Source organism: Nicotiana tomentosiformis, chromosome 3 (assembly GCF_000390325.3).
Source record: "Nicotiana tomentosiformis chromosome 3, ASM39032v3, whole genome shotgun sequence".
Lineage (NCBI taxonomy): Eukaryota > Viridiplantae > Streptophyta > Magnoliopsida > Solanales > Solanaceae > Nicotiana > Nicotiana tomentosiformis.
Window position 1 is genome coordinate 72,372,539 of NC_090814.1, and position 22,909 is coordinate 72,395,447.

The 22,909-nt window shown below is 38.5% G+C and overlaps 1 protein-coding gene across 1 annotated transcript; it reads left to right on the forward strand.

The window, feature by feature from the left end:
• The first annotated feature begins 447 nt into the window (after positions 1-447).
• Positions 448-2,759, forward strand: LOC104094315 (expansin-B15-like). The gene is made up of 4 exons (XM_070197111.1): positions 448-720; positions 1,130-1,242; positions 1,354-1,553; positions 2,078-2,759. The coding sequence occupies exons 1-4, from the start codon at positions 540-542 to the stop codon at positions 2,418-2,420; spliced, it is 837 nt and encodes a 278-aa protein (XP_070053212.1). The 5' UTR covers positions 448-539; the 3' UTR covers positions 2,421-2,759.
• Positions 2,760-22,909: the final 20,150 nt, after the last annotated feature.

Consider the following 22,909-nt stretch of genomic DNA (forward strand, 5'->3'; position numbering starts at 1 on the left):
GGATAAAAATAAATTATATATATATTCTTAACGGGTTAACGGATTATCCATTAAGAAAATTAAATAATCCGCCCCCAAACCGATAAGCCGTTAATAAAAAAATTTCAATCCGTTCCTCGTCCGTTAAACCGTTAACCCGATACCAATAAGCCATTAAGCTTCGGTTTCGGTTCGATTTTCAGTTTCGGTTCGGTTTTGAACACCCCTACGCACAAGGACGTTTATAATTAGGATTTAATTTATATACACTATAAAAACATTTACACTATTAATATATTTAAATATGTTATAGAGTAGTAGATTATCTGCGTTATTTTTTAAGCTACTAATCACACTTGTTACATACGATTATGTCTGGTTATCTTTTGTGGAGTAAAATTATATCTAATGGCTGCAGTCGGCATACCTTCTCTCTATATATACTACTAGATCGTTCTGTCCGTTTTGCATTACCAATACTTTTCCCTAGTAATATCTTTACAAATTAAAGAAGTAGTGACAATCTAGTGCTACTTCATTTGTGAAGCAAGCTAAAGAACATGGCCTTATTCGCCATCTCACATTTGGTCATTCTTTCACATATGCTAATTGCTTTAGTTTGTTTCACCAACCCGTGCTTCAGCTTCAAAGCTAAACATTTCAATTTGACTACCTCTGCCACTCACTGGTCCTCTGCTGGTGCTACTTGGTATGGCAGCCCCGATGGTGCTGGTAGCGACGGTAACTTACATCTCCCTTGTCTCCATTAGTAGCGGCGGCCAGGATTATTATTAAGGGATATCAAAATATATAAAAATAAACATGCAAAAAAAAATTAAAGGGAGTCAACATATAATATTTTTTTATTTTTTTCCACGAAGGAATGTCAGTTGACACCCTTGCTATAAGATGGCTACGCCACTGGCCTCCATTGAAGTTACGTTGAAAGTACGTACTGCAAAGAATTCTTTACACGATCATTGTATTTTAACATGTTGCTATAAGTTATCTGCCTAATTCCGATTATTATGGACAATTACCTCAACTTATCTTTTAGGTGACGTGAAAGTGTAGGAATTTGTATAAACTGTTTGCATATGGAAGTTAAACTCATGTGCTATAACGTAACCGCATATGTTTATGAGTGCAGGAGGATCTTGTGGATATGGAAATGCAGTATCTCAAGCACCTTTCTCTTCCTTGGTTACTGGGATTGGTCCATCACTCTACAAATCTGGAAAAGAATGTGGAGCTTGCTACCAGGTTAATTAATTCACCCTAAAACCTAATAAAAACAGTTTTATTCAAGTTCTTGATTAACAAATATATATATTGAAGATTTGTGAATAATATATTCATATTTTGGTATTACAGGTGAAATGTACAAAGAAGGTGCATCCTATGTGTTCAGGGAAAGGAGTAAGGGTGGTGATAACAGACTTTTGCCCAGGAGGTCCCTGCGTTTCCCAATCTGCACACTTTGACTTGAGTGGTACTGCATTTGGTTCCATGGCCATTCCTGGACATGAACACAAACTCCGTGATGCTGGCGTCTTGCAAATCCGTTATGCTAGGCAAATTCAACTACCCCCTCTTAATAATTAAAAAAACAAACAAATTGAATTTAATTTTATTTGGATATATTTACGTAGTTTTAAAAAAAATCACACTATATATAGGTGCAATTTGCCATTAGACTTGAATCTTGATTCATGAATTGTGGTGTAAGATATTACTTGCTTCATCAATTTCTGGACGATTAATCCAAGCTTACTATAACCAATTATTACCGTTTTAGTTAGTTGCTTTCAAGTAAAACCAAATTCCTTTTTTAAAGTTTAATTTCTATATATACGCTTAAAGTAAAAGATAGATTTTTTTATATTATCAAGTTATTTAAAAAGTCAACTATGTGTAAACTGTTAATAATAAGCGGTGAGTTGGAATAATAAGATGGTAAGAAACCTTTGAAGCTCAACAAGATAGATTAGTCCGCTAAAACTAAAATTTTAATAATATTCATATAACTTAACTTAAATAAATAATTCAATTATATTAGTCAACGATATTTATTTGGACTAATATGACTTGAATTTAGGGTAGCGTGTGATTATTCAAGGAAAAACATAGTGTTCCACATTGACCAAGGATCAAACCCAGAGTACTTCGCAGTGGTAATAGAGTTTGAAGAAGGAGATGGTGATCTTGCAAAAGTTGAACTGAAAGAAACAAAAAGCAGCACTAGTACTACTGATCAATGGAGGAAAATGCAGCAGTCATGGGGTGCTGTTTGGAAACTGGACGCTGGCTCTGAGTTACACCCTCCATTTTCCATCCGATTGACTTCACAATATTCTGATCAGATTTTGGTGGCCAAGAATGTCATTCCCACTGGTTGGCAGCCCGGTGCTACGTACCGCTCTCTCGTCAATTATATTTAAGAGTTTAAGTTCAATTCACGGACCGTATAAATATTTTTTTATATTGTCAGTGTATATAACTTAATTCATATTAAATTAATTAAGTTTCCTAGGTATTTGGCTTGGAAGATAGTAAAATATGTATCCACACCCTCCCTATTGTTCACCATCGGCTTGGAAGATAGTAAAATATGTATCCACACCCTCCCTATTGTTCACCATCGGCTTGGAAGATAGTAAAATATGTATCCACACCCTCCCTATTGTTCACCATCGGCCGGACCAAACGGTCTCGTGCTAAGATTATATAGTGTGTTTGTATGAATTATTGTGTTAATTATTTAGTGGTTGTCAAGCTCACTTGGTCGAGTAGAAAAATAAAGTAAAAACTTACTCGAAACTTGTGTTTACACTGTGAATACCTAATTTTTGTATTGTTTTAACACCTCCTAAAGTAATTAGTGTTTTGTTGCTTTAATTATTTTCCCCAATTTTTGTGTCTTTGATTGCATATTTTCTATCATAAAAATACCAAAAAATAGTTCTTTCTTTATTTGTGCATTTTAGGAATTAACTAACTATTCAATTGGTGAATTAATCTAGTTAATTGACCATTTGAATAAGTTACTTAATTAATTTATTTGTTTGTGTAAATTTAGTTTAATAAGTAGGATTAAGAAAGAAATTGGGCCAAATTTGAAAGAGAAAGTGGCCAAAAGTGCAAGATAAAGGGCTGCCCTTGAAAGGGTCTGAAACGACGTAGTTTTGCCTCAAAACTACGTCGTTTCATTAAGTGACTCAAGATCAAATCTCACCCATTGATCATCCCTTGGTCTAATGGTCCATAATTGATCTCTCAAGAGGTATTTAAAGCCTCAAAAATCTAAAAAATTCGCTCATTTCCCCCCATAACTCTTTCTCTCTTCTCTCTCTTCTCTCCTCCGCCGCCACCGGGAATAACCCACCGGCGGCGGACCACCTCCAAATTAACACCATGTAATCTCCACAACCTCCTATTCCCATATCTCCAAACCAATTCCTTCAAAAACCCCTCAAACTCCTTGAATTTTAGATCTAGGAAACTTTAGCCGCCACTTTTTGGTCCAAATTCTTGAAGCTCCGGCCAACACCACCCTACAACACATACATGATTAGATAGAGCTCCACGAGACCTATCTTTTCCTACCCATTTCACCCCCAAAATCCCCGTCTCCGCCGGCCCGCTCCTCACTGCCGTCGCGGCTCCACTGCCTCACAACCGCCAAAATACCCCGAACCCCCATCTTAGCTATTTTTCAACCCAAAGACACTCGTTTCTTTTGGCGAGATGCTGAAACTCATTTCGTTCTAGCATCTACCCGAAAGAAACGTGCGTTTCGGAGTCGGGCAGTTGCCTTTTAGCATCTACGACATCTTCTCGTGGCTCGAACAACTTCAAGCATACTTGTTGGGTATAATCGTCATCTCTTTAATTAATTTCTGATTTTTTATATTAGTAGATTAGTTTCTGATTTTTGATTTTTCTGTTTTGGTTGTTTCTTGTTAATTAGATTTTTAAGTTAGGTTTATTTAATTAGTTATCTCTATTTAGTTTAGTGGTTTGTTAGATTTATTATTGATTTAAACATGATCTTTAGTGTATTAGTTAAATCGTTCACATAGTTAGTCGATTATTTAGTTGTTGTTAGTCGTTGTCCGATTGTTAACGATGCTCATTCTGTTTTGAGCATTAGTTTGTGAATTTAGTTATTTGTTTAGTAATTAGTTTGCACAAATCGAATTTATTCCCATCAAGTTGGTTTGAATACTTAGTTCAATTACGTTTTTAGTCTCGTCTATGCTTTGTCAGTTCATAGTTGTCCAAGTTTGATTTGTATTGAGCAAGTAGTTTGTTGTTGATGGTTAAAATCTGAAGTTTAGTTTATTTTATCACAAAATAGGGTAATAATAGCTTACTTTTACTAGTAGGGTGGCTGAAAGGATATTTTTTCTCCTTGCTTCTGACACAGCAGATTTTCAGGCTGTCCTTTCACCTTTGGGACAGACCTTGAACAATTTTTAGCACACAAAGTCAGTCTTTTGGACAGATTTTTGGTGAACCAAAATCTATCCAAAAATCTGACTTTATTTGCCTATTGAAAGGGCTGTTTTTCTCCTATAAAATAGACTCTCTTACACTTAGAATAGAGATCCTTACTCGCTGAAAAGGAACACACACTGATCACTCATTTGTTGGACAGTCTTTACACCCTAAAAATACAACTTGGAGAGTAAAAAATCAGCAACTAACGCACCATTTAGTAAGCTGAAATGGTGAGCCTTGTGAGTAAATTTTAGAGTGCAAACTTTTAGAAAAGTATAAGTCTTCTTTAGAGCTGGTTCTGGGTTTCTTCTAAGGTTTTCGGGCTGTTTAAAAACAAAACTGCTGTTGTTTTCTGCTTGTGTTTGCTGCTGTTTGTTTGTCCTGCTGGGCTCTATTTCTTCACTGCTGTATTTATTTTTTGCAATCCAGGTATTTTCTTAAACTTTGCAATGCAGATTTTTATATTCAATGGATGAGGATATGGCTCTTTTTCAGCTCTATGGATACGCTTGATGTGCTTTACTGGAATAAATGAATGTTTAGCATGTTATTCATATAGTCATATTTCAGCATGTACATCTGTAATATTTGGTTGATCTTCCATTTTTCTTTACATGTGTAGCTCAAATAACATTATGTTAAGTTTATCTAGTTAAGAAAAAGAAATATCTTTTAGAATTATTATGTAGAGTTTAGTTTCCTTTGCCTTGGTTTTATGTATTTGTGGTTTTATTATTTTAATTTTTCTCTTAGTGCTAAAAATAACTGATAGTAATACTTCTCTTCGTGGTTAAGTTGAAATGAAGTTGGGGAATAATATGTGATGAGTGTGTGGGAGAGAGGAGAGAACCAGTGAAAGAATTTTTTAAATGTGTTATTGCTATTTTGAACTTCTCTTTGGTTGAGCTTGATGCATATGTTTTGTTTTTCTCAGTTATTTGTCTAGAAGTCCATGTTCATTAATGTATTATTTTTAGCTACATGTCCTAGTTGGGTTTACATTAATTTTAAGAATATTTTAGGCCACTATCAACTTTAGTTTAAATTTGTTGGCCATTTCTTTTTTAACATCAAGGCTACTAGAAAATTTGAATTTGTCAAGTTTAAAGTAATAAACAAGTTTTGACTCAGTCTTTTAAACACTAGGTTTCTTTGTTAAATAAATAGTTTTAACAAATAAATTAATTTAAATGCTAGGCAATTAGTAGACGCGTTTATAACTTCACGGAATCGCTTGCGTAGCGTGAAGTTTAACATTCAATAAATTAGTTCAATAACCTCACACCATTACCATTAGTTTTAGTTAATTCTTTGCTAAAATCGATGATTCGCTTGCGTAGCGCGATGGTTAACTATTAATAAATTTCAAAAAAAATTAATTTTCTCAAATGTAGTAATTTTTCCAAAAGTCATAGCGTGCTAATAATCCTTGTCATGACTACGCATTCGCTTTCGTAGTGTGGTTACAATACCTTGTTATTCTTTATCAATTCTAATAAAGCAAGTATTAAAAGCGGATAGGTAAAACATGAAAATCATATAAATCACAGTTTGTCAAAAATTAATTCAAGCCAAGTTTTAAGTCAATAAAGCGACCGTGCTAGAACCACGGGATTCGGGGAATGCCTTACACCTTCTCCCCGGTCAACAGAATTTCTTACCTGAACTTTGTTTTCGCAGACCAATAATAATAGAGCCAAACCTTTCTTTGACTAGGGATTCAAATAAAAGGTGACTTGGAACACCCAAAAAAAATCAATTCCAAGTGGCGACTCTGAACAATAAAATAATCCCTACTCAAGTTTGTCACTTTAATTGAAAAAACTCTTTAACCCACAATCAATACACATTATCTTTTTGGGGTAGAAAAGAGGTGTGACAGCTCTGGCGACTCTGCTGGGGAATCTCAAGAATTCGAGCTTGTACATTTATTTTATTTGGCTTTATTAATTTTTGTATATACTGTAATTTATTTGGGCCTAATGTGCTATTTGTTCGCTTTTTACCGCTTTGATATTGTTGAACTGTACATATAAATTGTATCCTCTCTCGCATCCCTCTGAGTCTTTTGATAATTAGTTATGTTGTGTTTGCCTACCAGTATCACAAAATTTCTGTCTTGAGATAAAACCAGTTAGCCTACCAGCTTCTGGTGAAGGATTTATTCACACATGTTTAGGCGGGAGAGCCGTTAGCTAGCCAGTGTTGTTCTACTACTGGTGACGCTTGACGCTCCTCGGCTCGGGTTTGTCCGCCTGGGTAAGCCAGGTCTAGATACCATCTTCTTTAGGGTTTACAAACTTAGAAGAACAAGCCACAAGCAATGAATATCCCTAGTAGGCTACGCTTTATTTGCATCATGTGCATTTGACTTAGCAGCGCTCGACACATGGGCCGAGTTCTGTTTTAGGACAGGCCTTGTTGAAACCATTATGTCATGTTATGTGCTACTTGTTGCATTATTTGGGAGGCTTGCATGTCGACCGACTTTAGCATAAATCAGTTGAACGAACAGAGAAACAATGATGTGGTCTAGTGCATATAATTTTTAAAGATTAATTTTCAAAATAAAAAAAAATAACATAGTCGATTTCAACCGAACTACGCGGGTCTGATTCTCACCGGATGTGAGATACGTAGGCAAACCTCATCGGTTCCAGCCCCAAATTTTCAAAAAATCCAAAAAGATATTTTTCTTTAATTCCTTCTTTAGAAGTGTTTTTTTGAGACGTCAAATCCAAAAATATTTTCTTCCTTTTTAAAAAAAAAAAACAAAAAATTAAAATCCAAAAATATTTTCTTTCGTCTTTAGAAGTCTTTCTTTCACCAATTCCCAAAAAAAAATTGAAAATATTTTCGTTGCTAGGAGATTTTGTCGGATTAATTATATATGAAAAAAAGAGAGTTAGTTTATCTATTTTATTTATTACTTTTCTAAACTACGTAATGATCTGATTCATGCGGTGACATGATACGTAGGCAACCCACAAAAGGTTCGATCAAAATATTTTTTAATGATTCTAAGATGAGGGATCAAAATGAGGCGTGAGTGAAAAGAAAAAAAAAAGGAGAAAAGAAGATAAGAGCGTCAATAAGAAGCAACCTCATAAGCCGGAATGAAACATGAAACCTCTAAAAGCATGTTAAAAATAGTGACAATGATATGAGCATGGCACATTACGTGTGATTTATATCTATAAAATGCTTAACCCTAACATGTTTGTTGTCTCTTATATAGTAAGCTTAAGGTGGTTGGTTTGTGAAGAAACTGGCAACACACCATTACTTCACCAGATCTAAGGGAACAGTAGTAATGGCCAACGATGATGAGATCGAGTTGATCAGTGATGACCCCCAGGGTCAGTCAGTTGAACAAGAGTCGGAAGAAATAAGAAAATTGAGACAACAATTATCTGATGTATATCAAGCTTGGGTGTCTGGTCAGCCTCCACCCCGGGGTCCCTCATAGGGAACTTCCACCGTACCCCTGGCTACTCAACCACCGCTCTATGCAACGAGCGACCACATTCTACCACCAGGGTATGTGCCAAACTACAGCCTCCATGCTGCTCCTAGTACCTCTAATGTGTGACCTCCAGTCGCACCGGTCAGGAACACTCCTCTAGTCATGTCTGGCGCATCGGTATACACAATCCCGCCTCTACCTCATGTGACGAGACCAATCAACGAGCCACCATCTCATATTTATGATGGCCAATACTACTCTCCAAATAGGCTTTCCGGGTCTCGGCTCCATATAATCAGACTCCTCAGTACGAGTCACCAGTGGAAAATGAAAAGCTTGCCAAGACGGTTGAGCCGGATGAGATGGCGAGGAAAATGAAAAGTCTTGAACAGAACATAAATAACATACAAGGACTAGGTGGTCACAAAAGTATTTCATTCAGTGATTTATGTATGTTCCCTCACATCCATTTTCCACCAGGGTTCAAGACCCCAAAATTTGAGAAGTATGATGGACACGGCGACCCTATCGCCCATTTGAAAAGGTACTGCAACCAGTTGAGGGGTGCAGGTGGAAAAGAAGAATTGTTGATGTCTTATTTTGGGGAAAGTCTTGTGGGGGTAGCCTCCGAATGGTTCATTGACCAAGATATCTCTCATTGGCATGTCTGGGACGACATGGCCTAGGCCTTCATCAAACAATTTCAATACAACATTGATATTGCGCCGGATTGCAATTCCCTGTCCAATATGAATAAAAAGCCGACTGAAAGCTTTAGGGAGTATGCAATCAAGTGGAGGGAGCAAGTGGCTAGAGTTAAGCCACCCTTGGATAACCACGAGTTGATCATTGTTTTTCTGGAGGCCCAAGAGCCTAATTACTTTCAGAACATGATGTCCGCAATGGGTATACCTTTTGCGGAAGCGATAAAAATAGGATAAATGGTCGAAAATGGCCTCAAGACTGGCAGAATTATAAGTCAAGCTGCTCTCAAAGCCACCACCCAAGCTATCCAAAATGGGTCGGGAAGTTTGGCAAATAGAAAGAAGAGAGATGAAGGGTCCATGATGACTTCGGGATCCAGGGAAGTTCAAAGAGGGGCATCGCACCCTTATGTGCAAGTTCAGCAGGGGCAATCTAGCTACCCTCAACATTACTATCCCCCGCCAATTCCTCAGTACTCTGTGGGACCGCCACATTATATAGTGTTTAATGCTCAATCATATGCTCGGCCTCCCAATCAACAAGTACGGGCACCAGCTCCAAGGATCCCCCGAACTCAGCAGCAAAATTTTCGGGCACCCTACAATGCTCATCCCAGGTAGGATTATGGTCGAGAGCAGAGGCCGGTGGAAAAATTTACTCCATTGGCTGAATCATACTCTAGTCTATTCTAGAAGCTAAAGCAGATGGGCGTGATTGGACCTATTGCTCCCCACCATATGCATCCTGATTCATATGGATTTCAAGCAAATGCTAGATGTGAATATCATCCAGGTGCCCCAGGGCATAGCACTGATGCCTGTTGGACTCTGAAAAGAGCAATAGAAAGACTCATCGCGGAAAAGTTGATTGTGGTAACAAATGGCGAAGACCCTCCTAACGTTACAAATAATCCGCTACCAGCACACAACGATGCCCATTTTATGGGAATGATTGGCCGAGATCAAGAATACAAGCCGGTTGGCCGAGCAGAAATTACAGTGGGAACGATTCAAGAAGGAACAGGACTGGAAGTAAGTCCAAGCCGAGATGTACCATTGATTGTGAAAGGCACCCAGAGCTCAGGGAAGGCAATTTTATTTGTTCCAAAAATCTCGAGGTTGGAAGTTCGCTCCAATGTTCCAAGACCAAAGTTGTATGTCCTTGGAGGCCACCCCATCACAAAGCAGAATCAGGGCGGTATGAAGGGTATAACAGAGCCGATCATAATCAAACCTGTCGTACAACCCCGTGTGACAAACACGAAAACCATTCCTTGGAACTACAACAAAACTGTAATAACCTACAAAGGCAAGGAAATCATAGAAGAATTAGGGAAAACTAGAGGTTTGACTCGATCAGGGAGGTGTTACTCTCCAGAAGAGTTGAGGAAGGCCAAGCAAATCAAAGAAGGCCAAATGCCAATAAAGAAACCGGTCACGGAAGAAGAGGCAGAGGAGTTTTTGAAAAAGATGAAAGTTCAGGATTACTCAATCATTGACAAGTTGAGAAAGACTCCCGCCCAAATCTCAAGACTCCTGCCCAAATCTCTCTGTTATCTTTACTTATACACTCAGAAGAACATGCCCGTGTACTAATCAAAATCCTGAACGAGGCACATGTATCAGAGGAGACCACCGTGAATCAGTTAGAGAAGATGACCAACAAATTTTTTAAGGTGAACAGAATCTCCTTTGCTGATGATGAACTTCCCGAGGAGGGAGCCGGACACAATAAGGCATTACACCTGGTTGTCAAATGTGAGGGGAATTATATAAAGCGAGTCATGGTTAATGGAGGCTCGAGTGTAGATGTATGCCATCTATCTACCTTGCAGAGCATGAAGATCAACACGGACAGAATCCGACCCAGCAATGTTCGCATCCGGGCTTTTGATGGCTCATCGAGAGATACCATTGGGGAGATCAACCTCACCATGACGATTGGGCCTGTTGATTTTGAAATTGTCTTCCAAGTAGTGGACATGGAAACTTCTTATAACTTTCTTCTTGGAAGACCATGGATCCATACGGCCAGAGCTGTGCCATCCACCTTGCATCAGATGCTCAAATTCGAGCACGAAAGGTAAGAAATTATTATTCACGGAGAAGACGAGTCATCCTTTTATAAAGACCCGTTAATCCCATGTATTGAGGCCAAGGAAGGATGTGAGTCTATTGTCTATCAGGCTTTCGAAGTGGTTGTTGTGGACCATGTTGAGGAAGGAAAGACTATCCTGCATTCTCGTCTCTCTGCCACATCTGTAATAGTGGCTGCACTTATGATGAGACAAGGTTATGAGCCAGGAAAAGGCTTGGGGACATCAATGCAAGGAATTTCAGAACCCATTTCTCCGGTCAGTAACAAGGGTACTTTTGGTTTAGGCTTCAGGCCAACACAAGCAAACGAAGACAAAGCCAAGCACCACAAAAAGCATGGGTGGGTCTTGCAGCAACCTATCCCTCACATTTTCTATACTTTTGTCAAGCCACGATTCAAAGAGGGTCAAAATTCCTCGGCGCATGCAAACATTGATAAAATTTGCCATGGACTCAGCCAGATGTTGTCTGAAGTGAATATGATCCAGGCTGGTGAAGGCACTAGTCATGCCGATATGCAACTAATTGGCCCAGACACCATGCTCAATAACTGAGAAGCAACTCCTCTCCCCACAAGGAAGGAGTCTTGGTAGTTGACTTTTGCAGCTTCTTTCTTTTATACTTTGGGTTACTTTCAGGGTTGTAATCTAAACATCTTAGTATGATTGTTTTATTTTGATGTTAACCCTTCTATCCTTTCAAATTCAATGAAATGCAGTTCAGTTTCGTATTAAATTTTGTATTTTTTCCTTTTCCTAATTCCTGCCATTTTATTTCCATTTTAATTTTGTTAATGCCGGCTTTAATAACATGACATGCATACAGAATTCACGCCCAGATCTCAAAAAGTTGTCTAATTTCGAAATAATGCATCAAGAGGTCGAATATGATGAAGATAAGGTTGTTGAGGAAATAAAAAGAGAGTTGGAACAATTTGAAAATAAGCCTAGGCCCAACCTCAATGAAACTGAGCCAATTAATATCGGAGGTCATGAAGAAGTCAGAGAAACAAAGATAATCATTCATACTAAACAAAAAATCAGAGATGCCTTGATTCAACTTTTATTTGAGTATAGAGATGTGTTTGCTTGCTCTTATGATGATATGCCGGGTTTAAGTGCTGATTTAGTGGTTCATAAGCTTCCCATGTATCCTGATTTTCTACCAGTCCAACAGAAGCAACGTAAATTTAAAACGGATATGAGTGATAAAATCAAAGAGGAAATAATGAAGAAATTGAGTGCCAATGTTGTCATAGCCGTACGATACACCACCTGGGTGGCAAATGTTGTGCATGTGCCAAAGAAAGATGGAAAAATTAGAGTCTGTGTTGAATACAGAGACCTAAACAAAGCAAGTCCGAAGGATAATTTTCCTTTGCCAAACATCCACATTCTTGTAGATAATTGCGCAAAGCATGAGATACAGTCATTCATGGATTGCTATGCTGTGTACCACCAGATTCTAATGGATGAGGATGACGCAGAAAAGATCGCTTTCACCACTCCATCAGGTACTTATTGTTACAAGGTCATGCCATTCGATTTGAAGAATGCAGGGGCAACTTACATGAGAGCCATGACTACCATTTTCCACGACATGATGCACAAAGAGCTTGAAGTATATATCGATGATATCATCATAAAATCAAAGACACAGACTGATCACGTGCACGATTTGAAAAAGTTCTTTGAACGGCTTCGAAGGTATGATCTTAAGCTTAATCTAGCCAAGTATGCATTTGGGGTTCCATCTGGGAAACTCCTCGGTTTTATAGTCAGCCGAAGAGGCATCGAATTGGATCCATCTAAGATAATGTCCATTTGAGATATGCCACCTTAGAAGAACAAAAAGGAAGTCATGAAGAGGTTGAACTACATTAGTAGGTTCATTGCTCAGCTCACAACCACGTGTGAGCCTATTTTTAAGTTGCTGAAAAAGGATGCTGCTATCAAGTGGACGAACGATTGCCAAAATACTTTTGACAGGATCAAAGATTATTTGTCGAAACCCCCTAGACTGGTCCCACCTGAACCTGGTAGGACTTTGTTTTTATATCTATCGGTGATGGATAATTCCTTTGGATGTGTTCTGGGGCAACATGATGCAACAGGCAAAAAAAAACAAGCAATATATTATTTGAGCAAGAAGTTCACCAATGTTGAGGTTAAGTACAACCTTTTAGAAAGAACATGTTGTGCCTTGACTTGGGTCGCTCAAAAGTTGAGACATTATATTTTGGCCTATACTACTTACCTCATATCCAAAATGGATCCTCTAAAGTATATCTTCCAAAAGCCAATGCCCACTGGCAAGCTCGCAAAATGGGAAATCCTGCTCACAGAGTTCGACATCATCTATGTCACTCGCACCGCGATGAAAGCACAAGCTTTGGCCAATCATTTGGTAGAGAATCCAGTTGATGATGAGTACAAGCCACTTACCACATACTTCCCAGATGAAGAGGTCAACTCAATAGAGGAAGTAGTTCCAGACGACAACCCTATATGGAAAATATATTTTGATGGAGCTGTCAATATCAAAGGAGTTGGGATCGGGGCAATCCTCATCTTACCTATTGGACAGTATTACCATGCAACGGCCCGACTTCGGTTCTTCTGTACCAATAATACGGCAGAATACGAAGCCTGTATCATGGGTTTAAAAATGGCCCTCGATTTGGATGTGCATGAACTATTGGTTATGGGAGATTCTGACTTGCTTATCCGGCAAGCCCAAGGCGAATGGGAGACTCGTGACATCAAGCTTATTCCATACAGATAATGTGTACAAGATTTGAGCAAAAGATTCAAATACATCAAGTTCAGGTACATTCCCAGGTTTCACAATGAGCTAGCTGATGCTTTGGCTACTTTAGCTTCGATGCTCCCTTATCCGAGAAACACTCATATCGATCCACTAGAAATCCAAGTTCGGAATCAACACGGTTCCTACAATACAATTGAGATAGAACTAGATGGTGAACCATGGTATCATGACATAAAACGATTCCTGAAAACAAGAGAATACCCAGAGCATGCCAAGGGAGATCAAAAAGAACTATAAGGCAGCTCGCCAGCGGTTTCTTCCTGAATGGCGAAATTTTGTACAAAAGGACCCTAGATTTGAACTTGTTGAGATACGTAGATGCCATAAAAGCTGAGCGGATCATGAGTGAAGTGCATTCGGGTGTATGCGGACCTCACATGAATGGATATGTTTTGGTGAAGAAGATTCTGCGGGTAGGGTATTATTGGCTTACAATGGAGCGAGATTGCTTCAGTTTTGTTCGCAAGTGTCACCAATGCTAGATTCATGGTGACCTGATTCACTCGCCACCTTCGGAGTTGCATCTTATGTCCTCTCCTTGGCCTTTCGTTGCTTGGGGAATGGATGTTATTGGGCCAATCGAGCCAAAGGCTTCAAATGGGCATAGATTCATTTTGATTGCAATTGATTACTTCACCAAGTGGGTGGATGCCGTCACTTTCAAAGCAGTCACCAAGAAAGCAGTGGTAGACTTTGTTCATTCCAACATCATCTGCCGCTTTGGTATCCCAAAGACCATTATCACTGATTATGCAGCCAATCCCAATAGTCATTTGATCAAGGTTCTTTTCGCCTTTTCCCTATTAAGAACTTCTGATCGATCTTTGAGAATATTTGAAGTCCCCATGCCAGGGGCATTGGGCAACCTTCTGCATGTCGTATCTTAGTAAAAAAAAATAAGAAGAAGAAATGAGAGAGTCTTATCGGTGAAAACCAGATGGGCACCATAAGGCAACAGTGATTAGAGAAATGAGAGAGGTCAGTTAGCGAAAACCCGCAAAGGGCGCTACTAGCCGAACGAGGGTCTTCGATGCTCTGGCATGAGCACAACCAAGATAATTTCAAGATGAACATTTGCGACGTATTTTGAGAATTAGACAGCTCAGACAGATTAGGCGTCCAGTCCAAAATGCATGTCATGATTCATTGAAGTCGGCACATATCTCCAGATAAGTCTCCTTATTTCTCTCCCCGAAATGGACACCTTTTATTTAGACACAATTCCTTTTTCACTTCCAATTGTTCTTCTATTCTTTTCCATAATTTTTCTTAGATTCCCTTTCGGTCTAATCTTGCATCAAAAGCAAAGCAAAAACTGGTTGCAAACCTGGCTACAGTTTCCCCGTAATACCGAGCACAATTTGGAGCATATACGGCATTGGCAAAGGCAGGAATCCATCTGTGATCTCTTTTGATAAGGCGAACAAAGTATCTCAAAGAAACTGAAAAGGTCGCCTAAGCAAGACTTGCTTCATGGGAAAAGTTAATAAGCACTACAGACAGAAATTGGTTCTGGGTGCAAGACAACTAAGTTTGATTTTAAAGGAAAATTGCCTTGCCTTAGGGACAAGGATTAGCGGTACCATGGACATCCGGGTATGAAACAGCCAGGGGCAACGTCAGAAAGATAATGTCTCTAGAAAGCGATACAGAGTATCCGGGAACCTCGGTACCACACTGACAAAATCAGTTCTTCGACAGCGGAGGGGTGAATTCAAACTACTCAGGGCATCAAAGCCACAAACCGACCACCACTTTAAAAACTCGCAAATTTTTCTTTGTTTGAAGCAGGATCAAAGCAGTGCAGAATGGTGATTCTCAAAGGGCGAATGTCACCAAAGGTAAGTTTCCTCATAATCTCCATTTTCCATTATTTGCAGCATACATCATTACTGTCCATACCTCCTATTTTCGTAGCTTAAACCAGGTAGAACCTTTTCGCCTAGGGGGATCCAGCTCACAGTTCCGGGTAGAAGTACTCTTCGCCCATGATGTTTTACGTAGCTTAATCCAGGTAGAACCTTTTCGCCTAGGGGGATCTAACTCATAGTTTTCGGGTAGAAATACTCTTCGCTTAGGCTATTTTTTGTAGCTTAACCCAGGTAGAACCTTTTTGCCTAAGGGGATTTAACTCATAGTTCTGGGTAGAAGTACTTTTCACTCAGATGTTTTACAGTAGCTTAACCCACGCAGAACCTTTTTCGCCTAGGGGGACCCAGCTCATATTTTCGGGTAGAAGTACTCTTCGCCCATGCTTGTTTTTCATAGCTTAACCCAGGTAGAACATGTTTGCCTAGGGGGATCCAACTCATAGTTTCCGGGTAGAAGTACTGTTCGCTCAGACTGTTTTTCGTAGCTTAACCCGGGTAGAACCTTTTCGCCTAGGGAGATTCAGCCCATAGTTCCGGGTAGAAGTACTCTTCGCTCAGATATTTTATAGTAGCTTAACTCAGGTAGAACTATTTCGCCTAGGGGGATCCAGCTCATATTTTCGAGTAGAAGTAATCTTCGCTCAGGCTGTTATACGTAGCTTAACCCAGGTAGAACTTTTTCGCCTAGGGGGTTCCAGCTCATGTTTTCGGGTAGAAGTACTCTTCGCCCAGGTTTGCTTTTCATAGTTTAACCTAGGTAGAACCTTTTCGCCTAAGGGATTTAACATCCTTTGAGTAATACAGGGTACCAGCCCCCGGTTACACTCATTTCTGTTATACAGGGTACCAACCCCTAGTTATGCTTCTTTCAGTAATACATGGTGCCAGCCCCTGGTTACACTCCTTTCAGTAATACAACGTACCAACCCCTGGTTACACATCTTTCAGTAATACAGGGTGCCAACCCCTGGTTACACTCATTTCGATAATACAGGGTACCAACCCCTGGTTATACTCCTTTCGGTAATACAGGGTACCGACCCCTGGTTACATTCTTTCTCAGTAATACAGGGTGTCAACTCCTGGTTACACTTCTTTCAGTAATACAGGGTACCAACCCCTGGTTACATTCATTCTCAGTAATACAGGGTGCCAACCCCTGGTTACACTTCTTTCAGTAATACAGGGTGCCAGCCCATGGTTACACTCCTTTCAGTAATATAGGGTGCCAGCCCCTGGTTACACTCCTTTCAGTAATACAGGGTGCTAACCCCTGGTTACACTCCTTTCTGTAATACAGGTTACCAACACCTGGTTACATTCCTTTCGGTAATACAGGGTACCAACCCCTAGTTACACTCATTTCGGTAATATAGGGTACCAACCCCTGGTTACATTTCCTTTCGGTAATACAGGGTACCAACCCCTGGTTACACTCATTTCGGTAATACAGGGTACCAACCCCTAGTTACATTCCTTTCGATAATACAGGGTGCCAACCCCTGGTTACACTTCTTTCAGTAATACAGGGTGTCAACCCCTGGTTGCACTCATTTCAGTAATATAGGGTGCCAACCCCTGGTTACACTTCTTTATATAATACAGGATACCAACCCATAGTTACACTCCTTTCGGTAATATAGGGTACTAACCCCTGGTTACATTCCTTTAGGTAATACAGGGTACCAACCCCTGGTTACACTCATTTCGGTAATATAGGGTACCAACCCCTGGTTACATTTCCTTTCGGTAATACAGGGTACCAACCCCCAGTTACATTCCCTTTCAGTAATACAGGGTACCATCATCTAATTCCATTTCCTTTGGTAACATAAGTTACTTCCCCCGTGGTTGCATATCCTCACATAGTTAGTTTATACTACTCATGTTGTCTTCATTTCAACAAATTAGATACTTTAGCTTTCTCTAACTCACAAAATTTTCCTAGTGCCAAACTGGGGCAGAAAAATTTTGTTCGTTTTGTTTGTCTTTGATGGCTTTGCAGGCCCCGCCGCATAGCAAAAGTGACGATTAAAGCTTGCAGTTTCAGCTTTCTCATCAGAATAAAGAAGTTTTTCGGTCACAAGATAGTTGGAGTTAGCATGGATAATGTGTCAGCAGCCCAGCTTCTCGAGTTTCATTTTCTCGAATTCTGATCTAGAAAGTAAGCAATCGAGAATGAGCCATGATCTCTTCCTCAAAGAGCATCAAGATCTAATCTAAGGTCAACACAAGCGAGCAGGTCAAGAATCAAGATTTGACTCCACAAGACACATACATTAGGAATTTTGTAACTCTTTTCCTTTTGATGTAATCAGCAAGTAACAGTAACAGCAATAACAGCAGCAACAACAGTCTTAAATCTAGTGTCTGGTAGTCCCAGCTACCAAACTTTCCCAGAACTACACTGACCCGATTCCTCTAAACAAGGATATGTAGGCAACCTCGGAAGCAGGATTCGGTCACCATTTTAAATAAAAAATGCTTTCATTGGAGTGATATGTGAGCAAAAATTAGCCATGACATTCACTTTTCTTTGCGCGAAAACTCTTCATGTTCTCGAGCAAAGAGGTGCAGTTGTGAATACCTAATTTTTGTATTATTTTAACACCTCCTAAAGTCATTAGTGTTTTGTTATTTTAATTATTTTTCCTAATTTTTGTGTTTTTGATTGCATATTTCCTATCATAAAAATACCAAAAAATAGTTCTTTCTTTATTTGTGCATTTTAGGAATTAACTAACTATTCAATTGGTGAATTAACCTAGTTAATTGATCATTTGAATAAGTTACTTAATTAATTTATTTGTTTGTATAAATTTAGTTTAATAAGTAGGATTAAGAAAGAAATTGGACCAAATTTGAAAGAGAAAGTGATAACGACAAGGTCAGAAATCCAAACTAGAGTAAGAATTTGAAAAGTAAATGCGGAAGCAATAACAATAAGGAATTGAACAACTATAACTAAAGGGCAGAAAATAAAGGATATGAAAAAATTCAAGGAAAGAATTCCAAAAACTTCCAAGAACGCAAGTTCTATAGCCTTGACAAGATCAAAGCAACAACGTCTTGATTTATTGAAGAAATCAAATGCCTTTACTTAAAAGCAAATCAAAACAATAGATTCGGATCTTGACCGCTTTACGAGTAACTTGAGACAACAATTAATAACTAATTAATCGCCTTCTAAGAATACCACAAAGAAATCAAAGATATCACAATAGAGAAGTAATATTACTGCCTTGAACTATAAACTAGTAAAGGTTGAAAGATAAATCTCAAAGCACAAGTAACAAAGGTTCAAAAGAACTCTCAAAGTATGATATACTTAATCAATAATGAAGTGTCTCAATGAATGAGAGGAACTCCTTATTTATAGGAGTACTAAGGCACAAAAAGTCCTTAAAATTAGGTACGGTGGTTGCTAAGGCATAAAAAGTCATTACAATTAGGTAGGGTGGTTGCTAAGGAGTAAGAAAAGTCATTACAATTAGGTGGGGGGCGGCCAAATCCCTTTGGGGCAGATTTGTACCTTAAAACTACTAGTTTGGGCTATTAATTTGGACTCCAATTGGGCTCCCTTTGAAACACCCCCTTTTGGACCTCTTTTTAAGCTCATTTTGAGCCCCATTGGTGGACTTCAAGGGCTGATTTGGTGGCCCAATCTTCCTCCTCTTTGACTTCAATTTGGATCACCAAATAATTGTAAAACTTGGATAATTCATCTACTTTGGGCTTGAGCTCTTCCTCTACAATTAAAAGCTTCTTTATTTGCCATTGAAGTCCAGCAACCTTAGAGTACAACTCTTTAGCTTGAGATCTTGTAAATGGCCTTGGAGCTTCCAAAACTCTATCCTTGTCCTTGATGCTATCATTCCCCTCTTCTTGAAAAGAATTCGTCCCCGAATTCGATCCTACATCAAACAAAGACAAGTCAGCAACATTGAATGTAGCACTTACTTGGAACTCACCAGGTAGGTCCAGCTTGTAAGCATTGTCTCCAATCCTTTAAAGGACTTGAAATGGATCATCTCCTCTAGGGTGCAACTTTGACTTCCTTTTGGAGGGAAATCTCTCCTTTCTAAAGTGAACCCAAACTAAATCTCCTGGTTTAAAAATAACTTATTTTCAACCCTTATTCTTTCTCAAGACAGTTTGCTCATTTTTCTTCTCAATTGCTAGCCTTGTTTGTTCATGAATTTTTTTTATCATCTCAGCCTTTGTCCTACCATCAAGATTAACAATATCATTAGTAGGTAATGGTAATAAATCAAGGGGAGTGAAGGGATTAAAACCATAAATAACCTCAAAAGGAGACATACCTGTTGAAGAATTGATTGTTCTATTGTAAGCAAATTCAATCATAGGTAAGTGAGCCTCCCAAGAAGTTAATTTACCTTTCAAAACAACCCTCAACATGTTTCCTAAGGTTCTATTAACTACTTTAGTTTGTCCATCAGTTTGTGGGTGACAAGAAGTAGAAAACAATAATTTAGTGCCTAACTTTCCCCAAAATACACGCCAAAAGTGGCTCAAAAACTTAGCATCCCTATCACTAACAATAGTTCTAGGTATACCATGCAATTTGACAATTTCTTTTACAAAAAGATCAGCAACATGTGAAGCATCATTAGTCTTTAAACAAGGAATAAAACGAGCCATTTTGGAGAACTTATCTACCACAACATATATACTATCCTTACCATACCTTGTTCTAGGCAAACCTAATACAAAATCCATAAAAATATCAATCCAAGGTGAAGTAGGAACATGTAATGGCGTGTAAAGACCATGTGGTAACACTTTAGATTTAGCTTGTTTACATTCCAAACATTGTGCACACGTTCTTTCAACATCTTTTCTCATTCCAGGCCAAAAGAAATTTTCATCAAGTATGTCTAGCGTCTTTGGGACTCCAAAGTGACCCATAAGCCCTCCACAATGTGCTTCCCTTACAAATACTTTACGTAAAGAGCAATTAGGGATACACAACTTATTTTCCTTAAAGAGAAACCCATCTTGGTGGTTAAACCTCTCAAAAGGACCCAACTTACAATCTGCAAAAATCTTGCCAAAATCAATATCATTAGCATAAAGTCCCTTGATTTGATCAAAACCCACCAATTTAGAAGTCAGGGTAGAAACTAAGACATACCTTCTTGAAAGTGCATCCGCAACAACATTCTCTTTCCCTTGTTTGTAAGAAATTACATAAGAAAAAGTTTCAATGAATTCAACCTACTTAGCATGCCTTCTACTAAGCTTACCTTGACTCTTCAAGTATTTCAAGGATTCATGGTCAGTTTTAATGACAAACTCTCTTGGCCACAAGTAATATTGCCATGTGGCTAAAGCCCTTACCAAAGCATATAGCTCTTTGTCATAAGTGGAATAGTTTAATGTGGCTCCACTCAACTTCTCACTAAAGTAGGCAATAGGTTTAGAATCTTGCATCAAAACAACACATATTCCTTTTCCAGAAGTATCACATTCAATTTCAAAAGATTTAGAAAAATCAGGCAATTGTAGCAATGGAGCAGAACATAACTTTTCTTTCAACAAGTTAAAAGCATCATCTTGTTCTTTTCCCCATGTAAAAATCTTATCATTTTTAATAACTTCAGTTAAAGGAGAAGCAATGGTGCGAAAGTCTCTCACAAACCTCCTATAAAAACTAGCAAGTCCATGAAAACTCCTAACTTCAGTTACACTCTTAGGTTTTGGCCATTCTTTTATTGCTTTAATTTTCTCTTCATCAACCTCAACTCCTTTAGAACTAACCACAAAACCCAAAAAAATCACACGATCCACACAAAAAGTACACTTTTTAAGATTAGCAAATAAGAGTTGCTTTCTAAGAACTTCAAAAACTTGTTTTAGGTGTTCTACATGCTCTTCTAAAGTGTTAGAAAATATCAAGATATCATCGAAGTACACCACAACAAATTTTCCATGAAAATCCTTAAAGATATGATTCATTAATCTCATGAAAGTGCTAGGTGCATTAGTCAAGCCAAAAGGCATAACTAACCACTCATAAAGCCCATATTTGGTCTTAAAAGCAGTTTTCCATTCATCTCCAGGATTCATTCGAATCTGATGGTAACCACTTTTTAGATCAATTTTAGAAAAGATTTTGGATCCATGTAATTGATCCAACATGTCATCAAGACGAGGAATAGGATGGCGATACTTTACCATTATCTTGTTGATTGCTCTACAATCCACGCACATCCTCCAAGTTCCATCCTTTTTGGGTACCAATAGGACGGGAACAGAGCAAGGGCTCATGCTCTCTCTCACAAAGCCTTTCTCAAGCAGCTCCTCAACTTGCCTTTGAAGCTCTTTTGTCTCTTCTGGATTACTCCTATAAGCAGGCCTATTTGGGATTTATGATCGAGGCACAAAATCAATTTGATGCTCAATGCCACGTAAAGGTGGCAATCCATTAGGAATATCTTCGGGAAAGACATCTTCAAAATCCTGCAAAAGAGAAAAAATACTACTTGGCAAAGAAGAAGTTAGTAACTCAGAATTAATCAAAGCTTCTTTGTAAGTAAGTAGTATTATGGGCAACCCCTCTTTTCTTGCATTTAAACACTCTTTGGCTTTTATATAAAAACTCTTTTTTTTATTTCCTTAGCCTGCACCTCTCACCAAGACTTTTATTTTTTTCATTCAAGCCCCTTTTTATCTCTTCTCTCAAATTGTTGCCCTCTCTCTCTCTCTTTCTCTCGGCCATCTCTCTTTTTTTCTAACTCTTGGCCTTCTTTCTTTTCTTTTTCCTTCAAACTCACTTTTTATCCCTCCCCTTGGTTTTCTCATTGTTTCCCTTAATCTCTTTTGAACTTCAAACACTTGAGAAGGAGATAAAGGTGCAAGAGTAAATTTTCTACCATTTAGCTCAAGAGAATATCTATTCTTCCTTCCATCATGAAAAATATTCCTATCATACTGCCAAGGACGACCCAGTAAGATATGACAAGCTTGCATAGGAACTATGTCATAAAGAATATCATCCTCATATCTACCAACATTGAATGAAATCATGCATTGTTTGCTTACCTTTAGTTCAACACTATCATTTAACCATTGAAGTCTATAGTGAGTAGGGTGTTTCATGCATGCAAGTCCCAATTTTTCTACAAAGTATGAACTCACCACATTAGTACAACTACCACTATCAATGATCATAGAACAAGTTTTTCCATTTATCCCACACCTAGTATGGAATATATTCTCCCTTTGTTCTTCACTATTGCTTCCCAAATTGATAGTCATAATCCTCCTAACTACCTCAATCATGCCATCATTAGGTAGTTCTATATCATCATCATTACTCACATCTCCCTCTTCTTCTCCCTCAATTTTTTCACTCTCATATCCTCCATCTTCTCTAAGAATGATGTTTCTTCTACTTGGACATTCATGCATCATATGTCCCCTTCCTTTACATTTAT